The sequence below is a fragment of the Epinephelus lanceolatus genome, chromosome 4, assembly GCF_041903045.1.
Source record: "Epinephelus lanceolatus isolate andai-2023 chromosome 4, ASM4190304v1, whole genome shotgun sequence".
NCBI classification, from domain to species: domain Eukaryota; kingdom Metazoa; phylum Chordata; class Actinopteri; order Perciformes; family Serranidae; genus Epinephelus; species Epinephelus lanceolatus.
The window spans coordinates 11,344,267-11,365,958 of NC_135737.1; the positions used below are offsets into that span (position 1 = coordinate 11,344,267).

The following is a 21,692-nucleotide window of genomic DNA, read 5'->3' on the forward strand; positions in this document are numbered from 1 at the left end:
CACCGCCAAATAGCAAACACAGATGTTTTGCAAAACCTGAAAAAGTTACGTTACCAGTCATGACGCTCAAAATGTCACCCAGTAGCCTATTGTATTACTGTACATAGCAACAGACAAACATGTCAGCATATAAATGTACTACTGAACAAACATGTTGCAGTATCATGGTAAACATGATACCAGCATCAGCTACAATGCTACCCATAACACCAAAGCCATAAGATCAGTGTCCCAACTGTGTTAAATACACTGCAAACAACATGCATTCATTTAAATTAGTCAAGTCAAAACACTTTTATTTAATGTTTAATACAAAAGTGAGAATGCACATTACACAGGCCATGAACACACTACAGGAAGTCAAGATGATCACGTTACATAGTCAATAAAGGAATTAAAAAGGAACACAGGCAGTAACACACGTTTGCATTAGTCACAAAGAAAAACGATAAACTGAACAGAAAGGTATCAAATATAATGGTTGGCACTGTTAAAATATCAGTGTATTTATTTATCATAAACACAAAACAAAACCAGTGCAGGTTAATTAAAGAAGGGTTCGTCACATCAACAAAAACAAGGCAGATTTCAGACTGACAGGCCTGTGTTTTACCTAAACAATGAATGAATAAAGCAAGAATTTCTAAATCTTAGATAAGCAAATATCAGATCGGTGCCACAACAAAATAAACTGGCCATCTGTTTTTAATGCAACCAAAGTGGAAGGAGAGCTACTACGTGAGCGTTTTTCAAGTATTCAAAATGTTGATCTGATTTTACAGCACATATTCTGTTTTCTGGGAAAACTAAAACTAAAGGTAATTTATTTTATGTGAAATCTCAGACACTTTTATAGACCAGGGCTCGTATGTGTTAAAGCTGTCATAGGAATTTTCCTGAACTTTGACTTAAAGTAAAAACATCCCTAGTAAAAAGCAGGTTTTGTAAAGCGGAGCTAAAAGTCACTTTGAGTAAATTGTTTTAAGCCAAAGTGTGTTTCTTCAGTGCTGATTGTGGTGACTTCAAAGTGTCATTAAAAATGTTAAATAAAGACTATAATCATGTTTACCCAAAATTCCCTCCCTCAAGCACTGAATTAGCCAATAGCAGGCATCTAAAGGTGAAGAGTTGATCTGTTCCTTTTCATTACGCCGCTGCACCACGTAAAATTTCTTTCTTAACACGATTATACATGTTAAAAATGTGAAAAGAGTGGGAACTGTGGAGTTAGAGCATTTTTTTTTTAAACTGTTTCTCAGGCCAGGATTTTTTGGGCAGGCCTGAACTCGTGGTTAAATGACGCACTGGAGCTACCCCCCCCCCCACCCCCTATTTAAAAAACTAATTTTAAAGCGCATAGTATCAGAGTAATTTCATTCGCATGCTGTGTGTAAGCAGTGACTTCGCTATGTTCCACAAGCTCTGCGAGCTCCTTCAGTCTAATAAATACAAGACTAAACAACTGTAGCCACAATCATATAAACAAGCAAAATATTCATCACAAATGTACTTTTCAATCTCTCATTCCAAACTGGCTACCCAGCCCACTGGCAGTTACTGCTCACTGTTGTGGGTGTGTGCTTTGTGCCAACGTTAATTACTGGTGGTTAGTGACACATTTTCTTGTGGTGTGACAAACTCATAACACATTTAATTTGCTTAACCGGACTACTGCACGAAACAGCAAGGGCAAGGAAAATTGCAGCAACCACGTAATTGTCTGCTGCTAATGGTGCAGACCCTGTCAGAGAAGAGGCAAAATTTTTACTCACTTAAAATTAACATCTCACCATGAGCAGCTTCTCTCGCATTGACCCAGGATCCATGAAGTATTTTTCAGGGTCTCTTAACAGTTCTGTTGAATGACTGCAGTGTTTGATATGATGTCTTAATTATTCATCACTGTGTATTTTGATACAGGTCCAGATCCAGATGAAGCTGATTACAGCTCAGCCTTGGTGTGGAGGTATGTGTTCTTTTAGTATTTCCATTCATTCCAAGTTACTTTGATTTTTTCCATACCACTGAAAGGCCAGTTGGAGATCGGTGAATAATTTTTATTTTAACGATTTGCTAAAACTTTAGTATGCTATTCTCTTAGTCAAGTGGTAAACTTTAGGCAGCTGTGCTGAAAATATGTACTTTTAACACAAAGCTGGAAAATCTAGACATGAAAGTTATAAATGTACACTTTAGTATTTAATAAAACAAATGACATTTCTAAGTACAGGGCTGTTATGCATGATAAAAGTTTGATAAAACAGTCTAAGTGAGCAGTCGACTTAGTGTTTATTGACTGCATCCCATGATTTTAATCTCAGCATAGTGTTGGTGTCGATGTGAATGGCTTCCATAATCAACAACCACCTCTTACCACATGACCAAATTTCTACATTAGTGTCACTTTCATGACAAATTTGCAAACTTCCTCTGCACTAAAAACCCTAGAAAAGCTAGTAGGTCGACCTTAAGTTAAGATTATTTTGATAACCACAGGAATGTTACAAAATCCCCATAAAAACAGCAGCTGCAACCCACAGGAATGCTGGCTAATGCGGTCACAAGAAACACAGAAACCATTAAGGCGTGAAATATAAAACTAAACACAAGCAGTTGATAATAATCCACAACATTAAACAAAAAAGGTATAAACATAAACCATGAATTAAGTATTAAAAAACAAAGACTTCCTATTAAACTGTTACACACAGTGCAGGCTATAAATAGCAGACATATGGACTGGGAGCCAAAACGCATTACAGGTCTGTTTCTAGTGTGTCACACAGTTTTAAATAAATGAGATCAGGTCCCTCAATGCCACTTCAGTTACACTGTTTGGTTCCAAAGCCATAGGTCTTGTTTGGTTTTCTAAACCCAAACCAAGTTATTCAATGTGATGAAAGAACAGAAAATATAAATGTTTCTGACTTTGTATTGTGCAAGAAAATCACAGCCAATACTGTATCTGAGACGGAACGTTAACTCAACAACTTTGTCAGTATTTCAACATGCACAAGGCAAGATAGGAACAAGACTTCATGTCTATAGTTTAACTTAAGCTCCTGTGATGATCTAATGTTTATTACAAAAACACACGTGAAAATTGTTGGATGGAGAAAAACATGGACATTTTTAGATCCTTGTCACTAGTGACACAAAAATGTGTTGAGCCTGAGAATGGAGCCACAGGGAGGGTCATGTTGTTACTGTCAGAATGTAGAGTCAGCTCTACATTCTGACATCTTAGCTGTGAGCTGAATGCTAACGTTAGTGTGGAAACATGTAATTATCTCTTGGAGATTAACCAGGGTTTCTGCAGTGTTAACAAAATTAAAGTTTTGTAAATTATGAAGGTTTTTTTAAATAGCACATAGAATTAAATCAATCACACTAGTCCAAAGAGACGGAAAACTAGCAGATAATAAAGCCTACAATTATTATTATTAAGTATTAAGTGTTAAATTTTGTCAGTACTTCCCCTCTGTATATACCAATAATTCCTAGAACTGTTATGCATTAGTAAAAGGCATAAAATGGATGGTTTGATTAACCAATTAAAACAGTAATTTAATTTTTTGCTGAGCTCAACAATTGTGTCAGTGTCAATGTGCTTCACAGCTACTGTAGTCCACCAGTCTGACTTGTAATTTAAAGATGTATGATGTCCCATAACAACCCTCAAAAAAAGTTAGTTTATAGATTTTTTTAAGTCTTTAAATTGTTCAAACATTCAGATCTTCCAACTTAAACTGAGTGTCCTCATTTTGATCTGAATCAGCCAAACAAGGTCAACATGATAGCAGCGCTGGCTGAACACTGTTTCTGTACAAGCAGGTTTGACTGTTGAATCAGGAACCAGGAAGACTGACCTGTGCGACGGAGAGTTTGGAAGTTTTAGAGGTAGTCATCTTCACTGGACAGTTCGTCTTCATCTTCATTGTAGTTGTAGTGGTAATAGTTGCTGGGGCCTTCGCCGGGGTCGCTGCTGCTGGCAGCCGAACTCTCCCCGGTGAGCTTTGACCCCTCCGAGCTAGCAGAAGGAGTGCGGCTCATCCTCCACAGCTGGTGGGCAAAGGTCCGCCGCCAGCTGCAGTACTGGCCAATAGGGCGCAAGAGCCGGATGAGCTCAGTGGCCTCCTGCCAGTAAGAAGTTCACTTGCTTTGGCCCCGCCCGGAGCGCTGCTTGTTCATGGTGGTCAGCATCTGGCTGATGTAAGAGGTCAGCAGGTCGTCCATCTTGTAGCCCTGCAGGTAAGATGGATGCACACACACATTGAAAAGACACATTTGTTTCTTGATGATAGTTGCATAATTTATAGAACATGAACGTGTTTCAGATGGTGCTTGATAAAATGTTAAGTTAAAAAATGTTAGACAGTAAAAAATGCCCATCAGGTTTTTCCCAGAGCCCAAAAACTACATCTTCAAATGTCTTATCTTGTAAGACCAGCTGTTCAGTGATGTTTGATATTTTTCTTGATAAATCAAAACTAATGTCAATCAATCAAAATTATACTGTCTTAATAAATTTACTATAAGACTGGCTTGTCATGATACCAGAAATTTAGTAGTCCATACCAGTACCAGTGAAATTCAACGATTCTAGATACCCAATTTGATACTATGGTAAAAAACAAAAGCAAAACAATCCACTGTACTTAAACTTAAACTCCTTTATTAAAACACTCAAATTTAATTTAATTTGTTATTAATCCCTGATGATCCACTTTGAATATCAAGTGCCAGTCTGTGTACTGTAGGTTCACAAGATTTTGTTGGTAAGGAAAGAAACAATAAGAGCCTACAGTATATTAACATATTTCTTCTCCACTGTTGTTCAGCACTTGTATTTTGCTATCGTGTTTTGTGCTGTAGGCCGACATTGTTTTTATTTTTGTCAGCTGACAATTAATTGGTTGCTGCCACTGGCTGACATATTACACTCCACTTACATGTTTTTAACCAATGTTCATGCTGGCTGTGCCCCCAACTGTCTTTTGAAATTCCATCATTATTTGAACACCTGCTTTCATCAGGAAATTCACAGTATCTGAGGGTGTGTGTGTGTGTGTGTGTGTGTGTGTGTGTGTGTGTTGCTGCCACCTACCAGTGAGGTCTCACACAACAGTTTGCTTCCTCTGACCAGGTTGCCAATGGTAATGTGGAAATAGGTGTTCCCACTGCTCCAGTTGGAGATCTTGGTGAAGGGGTGAGTGATCAGGATGTCCTGCACAAATACACACAAAGGACACAGATTACCTCCAGGGACTCTGACTGACGATACCTATGTGGTGAATGAGTGTAGCCTTGATGGGAAATGAAAGAAGTACAGGTAACATAAAATGACCTAAGTGAGCATTAAAATAAATCAAGACATATGGGGAGGGGAGTACAAACACATACCTTTGTCTTCGGGTCAATGAGACTGACTCCATGCTTGTTGATGGCGATCAGCAGGATCTCTGGGAAGTTGGGCTCTGTGGTTTGCTAAAGACAAAACAAAATGTATGTTGTTATGACGTCTAAACATCAATTGATCGTTTTTTTGTTGTTGTTTTTTGCACAATATCTTTATTAGGTTTTTTCCAAAGTAATGCAAGACATACAAGAAAAAAAAAGGCAAATAAAAAGAGTGAGTAAAACAAGAGCAAAAACCGAACAGGGCATACACTTCAAGCAATGACATACATTGTTGCATCACTAGTACTCTAAGTTCAAACAAATTCTCAAGAAGAGGTGAGAGTGGCCTATTATAGATCTTATCAATGATCAGGGTCCCCATTAAACTTAGTAAGATGGTCTAAAAATGGCTGCCAAGTCTGGTAGAACTTCTTAAAATTGTTCATCATGCTGTATCAAATTTTCTCCATGTGCAGTACAGAGGTAAGTTCTGTCAGCCATGTCTTGAAAACGGGTACAATTTCTGACTTCCAGTGCATCAAAATCAGTCTCTTTGCTATTATCATTCTATACATAATAGTGTTCTGAACAGGGAGGGTATGAGTCAGTAAAGACAGAGAATAGCCAAACAGTGCCACCTCTGGCACGGGCTTGAACACACAATTATACATTTCAACATCAATTGATCGTCTCTCATATCTTATCATTTTTACATGTACAACAGTAATGTTTCCCTGCAAAGTTTATGTTAAATATAAGGAATCTCATTTGTCTAATCAGGGGTTTCCTAGCATATTTTCACTGCCTCTCTCGCTCATGGTGGGGGGTTACTAGCTAACAAGAGTGGCATTACTGACACATCCAGTCAGGCCTCTGTTCAGCCTAACTATTGCCAGAAGCAGCTGTCCTGTCAGCAACAGCTCCTGAGATTTACTATTATTAACATAACTTGTTTTAAGTGAGCTCAGTGAGGGGTATACAGAAGGAACATAGCAGAGGTGGCGGAAGTATTAAGATAATTTCCTTGAATAAACGTAATTATACTACACTATTAAAATACTGTTAGAAATGAAAGTCCTGCACTGAAAATGAATATCAAGTGCTTAACTCACAAAACGACCATTTTTGAATAAATTATTTTGCCATTATTCTGAATTCAAGGTGAAAACTTGAGGACCACGTTTAACAACAGCAAAACTATATCAAAAAAACTAACTCTCACACAACCTATGCAGTATGATCTAAGTCCCATTTATCCAGTCATATGCTCAGTACTTCACAAACACATGCATTTTCACTAAAACCTTACCTTACTAAAAAAACTTATGTACTACGTTTTTTTAGTGAAAATTAATGCATTTTTTGAAGTATTGAGCATAGGATGTTGCACCGCTATGTTCTACAGTAGCCTAGAACGGACAAACCAAATACTTGCTCTAGCAGGTATTCATTTTCATTTTCATTTCTTTTATTTATTTATTTATTTATTTATTTATTTGCAAAAGCTTTATTTTGTTTTGTAACCAGTTTAAATCCCTGGGACCATTTGTTTTGGAGAGGAGGAGACCCTTGCAGATAATTTCGCTCCAGGTAAAAGCCTCCTGAACAATGAACCATGAGGGAATCCTAACTGGGAGTTCCCACCCCGGCACATGATGCCACTAAATCCTTCACACTGTTCCTTTAAGCACAGTACTTGAGTAAATGTACTTAGTTACAGCCCACCACTGGAAAACTCATGAGACATGAGGAAAAGATGTAGGTGAGGGAAACAGGAAGACAACTTAAAGCACTCAGTGAGAACAACAGACAAGAAGTGACAGCTTCAGGAGCATTTACCTTGACCTCAAAGAAGGCAGAGCCAAAGGTTGGCCACTTGTAGATGATTTTTAGAAACATTAGTTTGGCCTCTTCCCTCGATTTACCAGCCTGCTTGTTGAAGTATGCAACCACAGACTGTAATAACACACACACACACACACACACACACACACACACAAATCTTTAATTACTAAATACTATATTAGAGTCGATACAATTGCAATTAAAATTACAGCAAATGTCTTCAGTATTTTAAGGATAACAACTCATTTTCCAGCATAAACATCCAGCTAGACAAACTTTATTTTTGTTTAAATGACCCAAACATTTACAAATAATGTTACTTTTTAGCTGCCTGACAGCAGAGTAAGCATATTGATAAACAGGAATATTTGTGTAATGATCATTTTCATTAGCCATGTAAACAGCTTTGTAGGAATTTTACTTTTTTCGGAATAAGGGTAAAAAGTGGAATATTTTGTGTATGTAAATGCAGCCATATGATTCACATGGGTCAGCGTAGATAAGTAATTAAATAATCGTAGTCGTTGTTTATACTGAGTAGCAGGTGGCACCTTTTATGGTAGCCTCTCCCACCAGTGTGTGAATGAATGTGTGATTCTGTGAATGTGACAAGTAGTGTAATACCACTTTAAGTGGTCAGAAGACTAAAAAGGCGCTATACAAGTGCAAGTCTATTTACCATATTTAATATCAATATGACAATGGGGAAGACAGTTTTGTCATCTGAATTTTGCAGGTTTACCCTTTTCCAGTCGTCTGGTGACATCTGACGAATGAGATCCTGGGGAACCAGCTCCCGAAGCATCTTGGGAATTGTAGGAAAGTGGGACTTGTCATCCTCAAACTTGACGCGGTAGATCAGTGCTGCAAGTTGGAAAACCTCTTCTCGTGAGCACTTATGGTAGCCACGCAAGTATTTAGGCAGCTCCTAATTATAACAGATAAAGGTACAGTTGTAAAAATATAAATCAAAATCATTTCAAAATTGTTGGAAGGAAATTGACAAAAAATAAGTAGCAGACAAAAAAAAACCTTGAATGAGTCTGTGTCAGGTGAAACAAAGTTTAACTGAAGTAACTGAAGCAAGAGTACTTTCTCATGTCTGTCAGTGTAAGACTGACCTGGTAGTAGTGAAAGATGGAGTCAGCAAAGGAGTCCTTCCCTGGAACTGTGTTGGTCCACAACTTCTTCATGAAGAACACCTGGTAGGTCAGAGAGGGAACGATTCCTGCAAGGTGAAAAGCGAAAGAGGTGAAATAAAAGTGGAGTCAACATTAAAACTCTGTTGTAATGTTAGATTTATTCAATTTCAGGTTTGTTCAGCCTCCATCATAAAAGTTGTGATGTTTCAGAATTCTTGCGAGTTAAAATTTTTTCTTCCTGCATGTTTAGCAAACCTGAATAAACAGAAAGTACTACAGTGATACAATTCACCTTTATTTGACTTACAGCCCACATTATATGCTATTCTGATGAATGCTGTTACAGCTGGTAGTGTCATATAGCTTTACATATACTTAACTGCTACTAATCACACCATTATGTCTGTATGTACTGCACTAATAGTTTCAGTAGAACTATGGTTGTGGGAACTGTTTGTTTACTGCTTGCACTGTAAGTGTCTGATTGCTCTTCTATGGTTTCTATTTTTTCTGTTCTTTTATACACTTCTTCTTCTTATTATTTCCTCATTTCTTTATGCATCTGCACTTATTTTTGTCCTTGTGCTGCTGCAACATCCAACGCCTGTGCTGGGGTGGCATGATTAAAAAAATTTTATTTGAAATGTGCGTCCAAGTGTTTGTAGGGGAATTGCAATCTGTACAAGTACAGATTGCAATTCCCCAGGTACCCACCGTCTTTAGCTGGTCGCGATTTCTTGATCCAGTCTGTCAAATGTCTGACAAAGTCAAAGAAGAAATCTCCCTCTGGCACACTAATCACCTGCAGACCCACACATACAGTATATTAGACACACCAGCTTGATGCAAGCTAATCAATAAAGTAACATCACACAGGGTTAACTTTTTAGATGTTGTAAAAAAAAAATGTGTTTCATTATTTCTGTCTTGGCAAAAAATTTCAGTCAACAGTCATGGCACACAGGTCACAGTTCAGTGCATGCAGCATTCACAGAGTACATGGTATGTAGACTGATGCACACAATGTTGAACCAAATTTCACTAGCACGAGTTCCACCCTGAAACTTTCAGCCCTATGCTGTTAGCAACATTGCTGGGGTCAGAACAACAAGCTGTTACAGTAATTATACTACAGCGAGCACCAATGAAACATTGGGGCTGAAAGACCCGCCTGCAGGTTCCTGGTCAGCTGGACAGTGACAGAGGAAGAGAGCTGTGTATAAGACGAGCATGGTATGTGGGTGTTGCTCCAACGTTATAGGGTCTGTGAATGGAAACACTTTCAACATACTAATGCATATTTGACAACATCGCCCAGATGAGCTGATCAGTGGGACGAGGCAAAAACACGTTAACAGCCTAACTCGTTAACATTGCTGCTTTTAAGCAGCCTTTAGACACAAAAGCAGAATGAGAAAACTTAATTTTAATGGGACTTGTCAGTTTTATTGTCCAGTTTAGAACATTTGTTAGAAAAGTAATCAGTAAAGTAATCAAAATGAATGGGTTACATTACTTTGATGGAGTACTTCAGATATTTAATTACCTCCTAAACAACATCTTAGGTAAAAACCGATTCATCAGGAAGATCTAAGACTGTGGAATCAAGATCCTGCTTACCCTTAAAATATTAGCAGCTAGCTAATAAAGTGATGATGATGATGATTAATAATTATCCACAAACTTAATATTGCCCTTTTAAAAAAGGTGCTTAACTGGGTGAAGACTATGCTTTATAATTAGTGACATTAGTGACAGCAAAAAATGAAACGTATTAATGCCACATTTCTTTTATTTAGGAATAATAGAATGTGTAATTTTGTACTGCTCCTGAGAAACACTCCTTGACCTCTGACCTTGTCTGAGATCTTGACGAAGAGGCTGAAGCCTTCGGGAGATTTGAGCAGCAGTCTGGTTGAGATGTTCTGGCAGAAGTCCTTTGCTTTGGTGCTGGACTCCACCTCAAATGCCTGAAGGTTTGAGACACAAACAAACAATCTCAATTTTAAAATGACACTTTGTCGTTGATCAGTGAAAATTTCTATTCCTGCACTCTATGTGCGTGTGTGTGTGTGTGTGTGTCTACAGGTACAGTACCTCATCTGTATCATCAGGGAAGTAAACTTTATGGAAGATCTGGGTTGTCTTATGTTGGATTGCCTCCACTTCCACCAGATGAGGGGGGTACTTCCTGGATCCGTTACTGTTACCATTGACAACAATGAAAAAGGCAGCAAAATGAAAGGTCAGTCCAGTTGCAGTGGCAGAGAACTAGGTACATTCACTCAAGTACTGTACTTAAGTACAATTTTCAGTTATCTGCACTTAACTTGAGTATTTTACTTTTATTTTAATTCATACTTAAACTTCATCTCAGAGGGAAATATTGAGCTCCACCTTTACCAGCTGCAACAATTAAGTGATAAACACATTTATGCATCTATTATTATAATCCACTAATATAATACACATGTACATAATTCTGAAATTGGCAGTTGTGCCTAATGACTACTTTTGCCACTTCGGTATACACTGATGTGAATAATTTAGTTAGGTGTTGACTTTTACCGTAGAGCTTTGTGCAGCCTCTGCATACAGTCTCCAGCGAGCGGGTGGTGTTTCTTGGACTGGAGGAAGCGCTGGATGTGTGGCAGCAGCACGTTACTGGGAGGATATAAACCAGTACACAACCACAGCAGCTCCCAGCCTTTCTCCTCACTGTACCTGCAGCAACACACAGCTCATGTTCAGCTCTTGCATACATATATCTGCTAGTTCTGCCTGTCTGAATGACTGTAGATGCAGTGATGACTGAATGATTAATGCACACTGAACACTACAGTGAACATTACAGTGTTTGATGAACACAGTATCTTCCCATAATATTTTGTAGATTCTTTAATACAAGCTTCACTGTAATATCTTAAGATATGACTCTAAATGCAAAGTGTGAACAAGAACTAGCACCAAGATATTATCATCCATACTGTAGTGCACTGATTTGACTTAGGGCAGTGGTTTACACACTTGACGTGGTTGTCAGTGAGCTGTTTGATGATCTGACAGTAGATCTCATCTTTCAGAGGTTCGGCCTTCAGCGCTCCTTCAAAGATTTGGTCAGTCAGCTCGTTGACGGAGCGCGTCCGTTTGGACGGGTAGTCGCCCATGTACTTCATCATAGGTGGGAAAAATGTCAAGGAATAGAACAACCTGATTAGCCTGAATACAAATGTAGGATGTGCATATAACTATCGTAAAACTTCAGTTAAAAGTCTAGTCCCAATTTAGCATGTAGTCTAGTTTAAGATTACAGACTGCAGTAAAGCTCATAAAATGTATTAACTCAAGTCTTAAACTTACCCTTCTAATATTTGGTTTCGTATTATTTTCAGCGACTTATGTTGCTTCTTTTTGTATTTATAGTGCTGCGGTTAGTATTTGTAACATTGTGTTATCTTTTTCTCTGTTAAAGCAAAAATATATTAAGAAAGAAGAAACACTGCAAAATATAATACAGCAATGTCAAATACTGCAACTTAAACAGTCAGAAATGTTACAGTCTCTTGCAATGAATAAATCATATCAAATATGCTGCTCTGGGTATCTGTGTTGCACTTGCTGTTTCAAACCCGACTCTTTCACTTGCACAAGCTCACAGTTAAATTGGTAGAGGCACATTTAACAGAGCTAACTTGGTGATCCACTTTGTCAGCGTAAGGATTAGATCCAGGGTGGACAAGGTCTAATACCTCAAAAGGGCCTGAGTGAGTTGGACCTCCTCGTGAGACAGGCTGCAGAAAATGTTGAAATGGTCAAAAAGTCAATCTTAAACTGTGTCACATCAGCTGTTTAAAGGATATCTATGAAGGACATGCAGGCCTCCTGAGCCAGTTCCTCGTGGTTTACGACCTTCTTCAGCAGTGGCTGCTTCAGAGGCTCTCTGGTGCAGCTCCACATCTTGTCCTTCCCACGATTCTTAGTGACCATCACCCTGCTCAGGGTGTGTTTGGGAGGAGGCCTGGAAGAAGCAGGTTACATTTGTGATAAAATGTAATTTGTCACTCAAAAATGATGCAGAGAGCTGAAATTAGTCAGGTCAGGTCACAAAAATAGACGTGTTTAAAGAGGCTCACCAGAAGAAACACAATAAAAAAAAAATACACATAAAAGAAAAACAAAAACTGAACTGCTACATTACTGCATGTGTTTATACCTGTGTATACTCTTAATAGAGTTCACTTGTTTTTAATTTCAGTGTGTTTGTATGTGTGTGTGTGTGTGTGTGTGTGTGTGTGTACCTGAAGTAGTCGTAGGAAAACTCTTCCAGTGTGTAGGGTTTTATCCTGCCGTCACTCTCCGGCATAACAAGCTGCGAAACACGAACCGACTCCTGTCGCTGGTCTGGTGTCATGGTTACCAGCGCCTGATTGGGGGGATTAAATTGGATTATTCATTTGACTGGCAATTCTGTTAAAACTGATTTACATGAATCATCTTCAAACAAAAAGGAAGAGCCAGATACTGTCAAATTAAACCCCTGTTGGCTCTTTGTCTTTCTTAATTCTTGGTCTTCTTCTAATATCAAGTTTCTTGTTTTTGTTTTTTTTTTAATGAATCTTTCCCTCTTTGTGTTTCCTTGAATGGCTCTTGTTAATTGTTGTTACTGATATAAATAAGATCATGAAACCAGTTCTCACTAATAATCAGGCACTTTGGGCTTTTGGCTGAATCAACTGAGCTTTGGATAAAGTGTGGCACATTTCACTCAATCTAAAAATACTATTGAATTAAAAAAACACTAAAATAAAGTTTCAGCATCCTGCAGACTGAGCTGTGACACAGACACTGCTGTCAGTGCTACCAAAAACATGCAACAGCTTCTCTGCATTAAAAATAACAAGAAGAGGAGGAAGTCAGCGCTGTAAAGACGAGTCTCCTTCTGACAACAATGTTGCGCAGAATTCTTGGTGAGAAACAGAAGTTAATCTCATAAAAGCTCTTAAATGTTTATTTTGTTTTTCTCACCACTATTTCTTGCTGAGGTCGGGTCATGGTGGGCAGGACATAGACACAGTCAGCTGGGAAATCTCCTCTCTGATTGGTTCGTTCATTGACACCATGGGCCCAACCAGAGTTGAGGACCTGCTCGCCGGTGTCCTGGTCCAACAGGATCAGGTCTCCCTTGATGAAGCTCAGGAATGTGGACTCCTCCCCAGCTGGAAGGAGGAGTTGTACAGAGGTGAGACAATTAACTGGCATTCTTACTTTGAACTTCTATTTCTGTTCCTCTGTAAAAGTACAGTAAAGTAAAGTCAACGTGTTTGATGGATATCTCTCCAACATATAATGTGTTCAAACAGGTGTTACAGACTGTTTCAAGTGAACAGTTTAAATGTAAACATTGTATTCTGCACACAAAAAGAGCCACTTTTTCTTTAGTTGAAACAAAAAACATCACAAAATATAATTAGTACCCTCTCCGTTCAGGACTTACTGGGGTTGGGGTTGTCCTGCAGCGCGACCACAAACTTTGACCTCTTCCTCAGGCCCTCCAGGAAGGTCACCACTAGGTCCCGGATGTCCTCTGCATTGTTGGAGGTGAAAGTGTACTCGTCTCCTTTGATTGTCGCTAAAGTGAAACTCTGACTCTGCAACTTTCCTCCCCTGAAAGAACAACAAGTCCCCAAAATTAAACGACAAAATATGTTGAGTCATTGCTCTCCACAATGTCACTTATAAGCATTTTTTTAACTTCCTTAACAGCAGGATGACATCATTTGTTAAGTCCTTTCCAAAACAGTGACAAATATAAAACAGTTTCCTGATCTGACACAGCTGCACTTAATGTTTGATTGGATTTAGGGACAAAGAAGACTTGGTTAAGGTTAAAGAATATCATGGTTTGGATTCAAATAACTTCTTGGTAAAGATTAAAGGGCATTTGATGTCATGATCAGAAGTAACAAATATTGACTTTCAGGAGGAAATGGACTCTATGATAATAATAATAATAACATAATAATAATCACCCCATGAGTTTTAATTTATATAACCATAAAGGTCTTTGACACTTGATAAAAAAACAAATGTCATTACGATGCATTTGCACAATGCTGACTAATGCTATTGTTCTTCGTGAGAGGATGGTCTCGAATAATAGAGGAGAGAGAAAGGGGAATGTTTGCTGAGAGAAGCAAGCTGAAATAGAAAATAGTGGGCTACTAACAGAGAGAGCAAATGTAGAAATAGATAGGGAGTGGATGAGGACAGGGGTGGACAGGGATTTGACTGTTGTGTGACTCCAGGTCCCAGCATGCCTCACCTGCTGCTGGAAACGGCAGTGATTTCTGGGAAGGAGAGCTCTAGAAGGACCTGCTCCTGCTCATCCACAAAATAAACCCCGGTCCAGTTGACCGCAACTATCAGGTCATTTTTAGGCAGGCTGGGACCTGAGGGGCAGAGAGGAAATAAGAAATGTTTCACATCTGAAAGATTCACTGTCACAGAACCAGGAGTGAACTATTTCTGACAAAATCTCTAGTAATTCTGTATTTTACAGGTTGAGGACAATGAAGACAGTGTTTCATTTTCACTTTCAATTGAATCCAACTTACTGATAATGTAAACTTCTTTTACCAAAGTAACCATCTTTAAATCAGCACAGTGCAGGTCAGCTGAATATACAAAACTATGCACAATATTTTTAATTTTGTTTTATGATTAAAGAAAAATATGTTGGTGCTGCCATTCCTGTTTCTGCAGGCAGTTTTCATAATCTGCAGGATATTTTTCTTTTCTTCTTCTTCTTGCCTTTATGGCTGAGGCAGCTGAGCTCCACATGTATCCATCGTGTGATAATTACGATAATGATTTGGTTGCTGTAATTTGCAGGCCTAATGACCATAAAGCTTTGTGTAAATGTGCACGGTTGGTTGACTTCAACATATTAACCTCATTCCCACCCTACCCAATACTTGAATTTCTGTGTATACTTGCGAGTGGGGGAAGAAGTATTCAGATCCTTTACTAAAGTAAACGTACTCATACCACACTGTCAAAATACTCCACTACAAGTAAAAGTCCTGCATTGAAAACCTTACTTAGGTAAAAGTGTTTAAGTGTTATCTGTAAAATATACCTACAGTTAGCTAAATGTTCCCTGTCAGTGTTTTACTATCATGTCTGATGTTTTCCAAGTAATATTACTGCTACATTAATGCTGCATTTTACTGCTGTAGATATTTAAGGTTGTGCTCATTTTAACTCATTATATACTGTTGGGTAGTTTAATTTACAGCAATGCATCATAGTCTGTAAGATCATCACACTGTATGTAGTGAGTAAAAATGATAATATTTGCCTCTGAGATGTAGTGGAGCAGAAGTATACCACGTCTTTGCACTTAAGTACAGTACTTGAGTAATTGTACTAAGTTACATTCCACCACTGGTAATTGTCTATGTTGTGACTGTTGTAAATTAAATGTCTGTGACACTAATTAAAAATATAAAGAATGTTTTTAATATGTCCAAATATGCCCTTTTCTCAGCTCAGCTGGATGACTGGATATTTTGGACATCCTTTGTGCCTCTGATCTGATGGGTTTAGGTGTAAAAGAGAAAAGAGATTTTTACCTGAGAACTTGAAGGCTTCGTAGAAACGAGAGAAGAGCAGAGGCCACTTGTGGCGAGAGAAGTCCACTACTTCCTCCTTCACCTTCTGAGGGTCAAACCTCTTCTGGGTGTAGATGCCCTAAAGGAGGGGGACGGGGAGAAGGAGAGATGTTTTTTTGTGTGTTAATATGTAAAAAGAAAAAAATAATAATTAGGAGGCGAAAATTGTTTCCTAATTATTGCCCTCTTATATGAATGCAAACAAACCAAACATAACATTCCCTGTAGATTTAAAGCCCTTAAAAAACTGTTCACAGAATATTAAAATACCATCAGGGTTCAGGGCGAGATTGATTTATTCGTCAACATTAGATCAGAGGGCAATCTGAAATGACTGTAATTGTGTTATTACATTTTATTTAGATGTAACTGCCATCATCAATGACATGTTCTGGACACTTCTTTCGTTCTTTTACCAGAACTTCACCATATGTCTGACTCTGAAATAAAAGTCTGAGGACCATATATGTCTGAACAACATTAATGCCAATCGATCATAATCTCTGATTTATTTCAATCTGGATGATGGATGATGGTGGAACAATCATTCAGAGAAACCCAGTTAAAACCTGCAGGTTCCCCTCAAGATAAATTAACTTGGAGGAAGCTGACAGACATTGTGCCTGTGATGAGCACCTTTTTGTGTGCAGCCATGATAAAATGAGCCCATTTCTCCACCGTTCTTGAGGTGCTGATCTCTCTGTCAGGGATGTAGGAGGGGATAAGACTCAGCAGGCGCTCCAGAAGGATCTCTGAACCGTAGTCGACGTAATACTGCTGAGAGGCCAGTTCTGCCAGGTCATCCTGGAGACACGGAGACACACAGATACTGGTTTGTTTGTCGTGTTCTTTCAATGATGGTGGAAAAACAAATGTAGAGGGAAGGGAAATGGCAATAATGACAAGCAGACAAGTACAGAAGTTTTTTTTTTTTTTAATCTGAGGCAACTGAGAATTTCTGAAAAACATGAAAATGAACTTATTCTGTCAGAAATGTTATTTATTAAATATTAAAGGTGAATTTTTAACATCTCTTCTTATAAAAGATAATGAAAAATGATTTTAGTCCAAAATGACAAAGTGAATTAGACACTTAAAATATATATTGATTCTGAAAATTTAAAGGAACATATTGTTAGATGAGAAGACTGGTATCACTTTCATTTCCATGTACTAAGTGTGAACCTTTAGACAAGAGGCAAGCTAACTGCTTCCCTTTGTTTCTATTATTTGTGCTAAGCTATGCTAACTGGACAGTAGTTTCAATCTTCTATCTGACTCTCATCCTGAAAGGGAATAAGTGCATTTCCCAGATTGTCAAACTATTCCTATTACAATAAAGAAGGTAACAAAGAAAAACGCACCCTGTCGCAGCGGTACTCTCCAAACTTGACACCCCTGACAGTTTGTTGGTAGATGAGGTTGGTGGCGACCTGGTCGTCAGCAGGGGAGTGCCAGGGCGTGAAGATCTCCTTCCTGAAAAACAACCTCCAGGGGGCGTTCCTCTCTTGGGCTCCCTGCTCCTTCGCGTACTGCTCACACTGTGACACGGCGTCCATAACATGGTCGTTCCCACTACCTAAAGAGGAGACCTGCAGGAGGAGAGGAGTTACTACAATGATTGATTTTGTTTCCTTCGCTGGTGCTTAATGTTTTAACTGCTAGTTTGTAAACTCTGCCATTTATAACTCATGGTTTAAAAAACAGAATATGGATTTATCAGTATTATTATTTGAAGGTATACAAATTATTTATGTAAATGTAAAGGATCAGTTTTGCAGCTGAAGACAGCTTTAGAAAGAGACACTTTGTCTGGTCCTTATTTGTTCAGCTGTTTCACAACCAAGCCTTCCTTTTAGGGTTAAGGTTAAAGATCCCCTCCAAACATGTTTTATGACACATAAAAACACTTTGAATAATAACTTATATCTGATGTTTTTTGCACAAACAGTTTAATAAAAAGTCTGAAATAAGCATCTACAGCTTCTTTCTAAATGAAAAAAAAAAAAATCCAGGATCTATGAATAAGGAAATATTTTTCATTTCAGAAGTTTCACAGCTAAACACAAGATGTCTCCTGCTTCTAAGTTTGTGCATATTCTGGAGGTTTCAGGTTTTCATGTGTGTACCTACCTTGTCAAATAGCGCGATGTATAGCGAGAACCCGAAGCGGTCCCGCAGGTTGATTTTGTCGGACAAGGCACTACAGAGCTCCTTGGCTGTGGTAGCCGAGTCTGTCAGCAGTGTTTTGGTCGTGCCATCCATGAACGTCACCGGCAGCATGATGGGCTTCTTTGACTTGGTGGCCTGGATAACATTTCAGAACTTTAGCTGAGTTGATTTCTAAATGAAGAGCCTATTGCTTCAAGCCATAAAATCAATTTCAGATCACTTCACAGTCTCACTCTGGACTACATCAGTGACCTGCTGCCAACTTGTTACCAACAGATCATTGCGTTCTGCCCACTCCCTCACTTTAACTTTTATTTGTTTGCCATGTTTCTATTTCTTGCATCTATCTTTTGATGTGTGTTTTTCATTTTTGTGAAGCACAACATTTTGTATCTTTTTGTATGAAATATGCAATATACAAACAAAGTTTTATTCCTATTTATTTGTAGAAGTAGTCAGCATATAAGGATTTACAGCATTTAATGTGCCTTTCTCATAAGGTCTAGACACACTAAACTGACATCAAAGAACTATGGGCGATGAAGGTTGACTGTTGCGTCAGTTCACATTGCCTGTGTCCCTGCCAAAAAAGTTGCACTTCAACACACCGAAGGAGACGACAGCTAACAGCAATGCACGTGCGTTCTGTGACTGCGTGAGACGAATAACTCTCCATACCTGCAGACAGCAGTAGTCTGTATTCGGCATTCAAAAAGGGAAACCGGAAGACTGACAGGATGGTTTCAAGATGCTAGTTAGCCCGTTAGCTCATTAACAATCCAACCCGGTTTTCTCAGTCAGATCTACCTCTCGCTACTGAACGCGAGGCTTCAAAACATGAGTCCACAAACCACCTGGTGACGTCACAATAGCTACATCTATTAGTTTTACAGTTTATGGATTTTATTCAGGGAAAAAGGCATTAACTACTAATTTTAAACACAAAGAAAATGTAACAATAAAAATGCAATAATTAAAGTTTACATGATTATTTTTCTCAAATCAGTTCTATTTGTGTGTGTTTGTACCTGCAGCTCCAACCAGGATGGAGGTTGTGTTCTCGTCCCATTGGCAAATGTTCGTCTCAGTCTCTCTTCACAATACGGAGCATAACCCGGTGGCCCGCTGCTGATGAAGTTCCTCAGGTACTGTAGGTAAAAAAAACAACAACAACTAAAAACTGTCAATTCCTGAGGCAGCATCAACAGAGAAGCATCAGAAAACAATAATTAACGTACAGATAGTTGATACATACTGTAGGATCTGGCTGTACTACATTCTAACATCTAGCTTTCTCAAGGAAAAATAACACTCCTTGAATTCATCGTGCTATATCTATAAATGTAGAGGATCAACTGAGGAAACAAACACACCAACTGCTGAAATATACAAATTTTTAAGAAGACATCCTCCCTCTGTGTAGTTGAATTGAAAAGATTGAAAAATCATAAAAGTTGACCTTGACAAACTTGTCTGAAGGAGCGAAGCAGCCGACGCACAGAGAGATGAGGATCCAGCCGCGAGCATGAGAACTCTTAGAGGGGTTCTGAGTCAGCTGCTTACAGATCTGACAGTAGATCTCATCCCTAACACACACACACACACACACACACACACACACACACACACACAAAAAGATGTTAGCATTATTTGATTCAGTTTTAGCATGTGAAGTTACGCACTTCCAAGGACCGTACAATGTCTGACAAAAAAAACCTAAGCAGTTCAAAAGTTCTTTGAAAGAGACGAACAACAGCTCTACAATAACCCCTAGTGTGTTTGTGATAGGGCTGTGTATTGGTAAGAATCTGGCGATACAATACACATCACAATACAGGGGTCACGATTCAATATATTGCGATGCGTTCGGATACTGTATTGCAAGGTGATAATTTATGTCTTTTTTTGTGTTTACACTAGTAATGTTGTTGTATTGGAGTGAAAGAGTGGAATGAAGATAGACAACAACAGTGAATGATCAATTGGTCAGGAGTTTAAATAAAACACAAAATTAACCACTGCTATGAATCTATGAATGTATATTATTAATTGAAAATACTGTAATAAGTATAAAGTACTGTAAATATTCTGATGCTTTATCAATACAGTGTTTATTGATACAGTATCACAAAACATAAAATCTCAATAGTCTAGTGTACTGATATTTTCTTAATACAGCGTGTGTGTGTGTGTGTGTGTGTGTGTGTGTGTGTGTGTGTACCTCAGTGCTGGTCTCAGGATCCCATTGCCAATGATGAAGTGAAGTTTCTCCAGGTTGGATGTTGGTCGGTCCTCTAGCATGCTGTTGCCATGGAGACCATATTCACCATCATTAAGACGCTTGGTGACCTGGAACGCATTACACTGTAACTTTTCTAGTTCTCCAATGTACCACCCAGAGATGAAACTATCAGAGGGGTAGTTTTTATCATTCTCCCTGTCTCTTTGTCTCTCACCTCCTCAGTGATCTTGGATTTCTTCTTTAGAGTGAGGGACACCAGCTTGTGTCGCACGCTGTTCTTCTTGTGGCTGTCGGCGTGAGGCGTCTGAAGGCAGAACGAGACAGAGAACAGCTCATTAGAGTATTTACACACGATCCATACTGTGACACTGACGCTGAAGTCTTGAACCCAAACGGGGTACAATAAATAGTCAGAATGTTCCAAACCTGAAAAACTCCTCAAATTAGTCCTTATTTAACATTTATCATTTAGGAAATAGGCACTGTGATGACAGTACATGCAAATGGACAAGAGAATGAGATTAGAAATTCTGCTACTACCTGGCATATCCGTGCTAATTTCATGCAGGCTAAAAATGTAAAGTGGGCAACATTGTCACCTCACAGCCAGAGGGTTCCAGGTTCGAGCATTTTTCAGACTTCTGAAAGACTGGTTTACGACACTTTGATACCAATCAAGGCCTTATTTTAGAATAATGAATTCAATGCCTTTTTAAACTTTTAAAGGATCTGTCTCCAGGTTAAAAGCTGTTTACACAATCTTGAATTTAAAGGAAAGTTGATCCATGACCGGGGTGGCATGGTGGTGTGGTGGTTAGCACTGTCGCCTCACAGCAAGAGGGTTGCCGGTTCGATCCCGGGCGTGGGAGCCCTTCTGTGCGGAGTTTGCATGTCCTCCTCGTGTCAGTGTGGGTTCTCTCCGGGCACTCCGGCTTCCTCCCACAGTCCAAAGACATGCAGATTGGGGACTCGGTTAATTGATAACTCTAAATTGTCCGTAGGTGTGAATGTGAGCATGAATGGTTGTTTGTCTCTATGTGTCAGCCCTGCGATAGTCTGGCGACCTGTCCAGGGTGAACCCTGCCTCTCGCCCGATGTCAGCTGGGATAGGCTCCACCCCCCCTGCGACCCTCAAGAGGATGAAGCGGTTAGAAGATGAATGAATGAATGAATGATCCATGACCTGCACGCTCTATGAAAAACTAACTAATTTTAAAA

General features: G+C 38.9%; 1 protein-coding gene across 2 annotated transcripts in view; it reads right to left on the minus strand.

The window, feature by feature from the left end:
• Positions 1–269: 269 nt before the first annotated feature.
• The window catches only part of myo7aa (myosin VIIAa), a 60,196-nt gene continuing 38,773 nt past the window's right edge, over positions 270–21,692 (minus strand). For both annotated transcript variants that reach the window (XM_033631971.2, XM_078166901.1), the window contains exons 26-49: positions 20,689–20,778; positions 20,454–20,581; positions 19,692–19,818; positions 19,261–19,380; positions 18,194–18,367; positions 17,425–17,652; positions 16,697–16,864; positions 16,022–16,139; positions 14,710–14,836; positions 13,882–14,051; positions 13,413–13,603; positions 12,686–12,810; positions 12,248–12,405; positions 11,415–11,568; positions 10,956–11,111; positions 10,485–10,590; positions 10,244–10,357; positions 9,102–9,189; positions 8,367–8,473; positions 7,988–8,173; positions 7,240–7,356; positions 5,404–5,487; positions 5,108–5,227; positions 270–4,245 (exon numbers count right to left, since the gene is read on the minus strand). In XM_033631971.2, the coding sequence (XP_033487862.2) occupies positions 4,153–4,245; positions 5,108–5,227; positions 5,404–5,487; positions 7,240–7,356; positions 7,988–8,173; positions 8,367–8,473; positions 9,102–9,189; positions 10,244–10,357; positions 10,485–10,590; positions 10,956–11,111; positions 11,415–11,568; positions 12,248–12,405; positions 12,686–12,810; positions 13,413–13,603; positions 13,882–14,051; positions 14,710–14,836; positions 16,022–16,139; positions 16,697–16,864; positions 17,425–17,652; positions 18,194–18,367; positions 19,261–19,380; positions 19,692–19,818; positions 20,454–20,581; positions 20,689–20,778 (3,249 nt within the window). In that variant the 3' untranslated portion in view covers positions 270–4,152. The remainder of the gene's footprint in view (positions 4,246–5,107; positions 5,228–5,403; positions 5,488–7,239; positions 7,357–7,987; positions 8,174–8,366; positions 8,474–9,101; positions 9,190–10,243; positions 10,358–10,484; positions 10,591–10,955; positions 11,112–11,414; positions 11,569–12,247; positions 12,406–12,685; positions 12,811–13,412; positions 13,604–13,881; positions 14,052–14,709; positions 14,837–16,021; positions 16,140–16,696; positions 16,865–17,424; positions 17,653–18,193; positions 18,368–19,260; positions 19,381–19,691; positions 19,819–20,453; positions 20,582–20,688; positions 20,779–21,692) is intronic.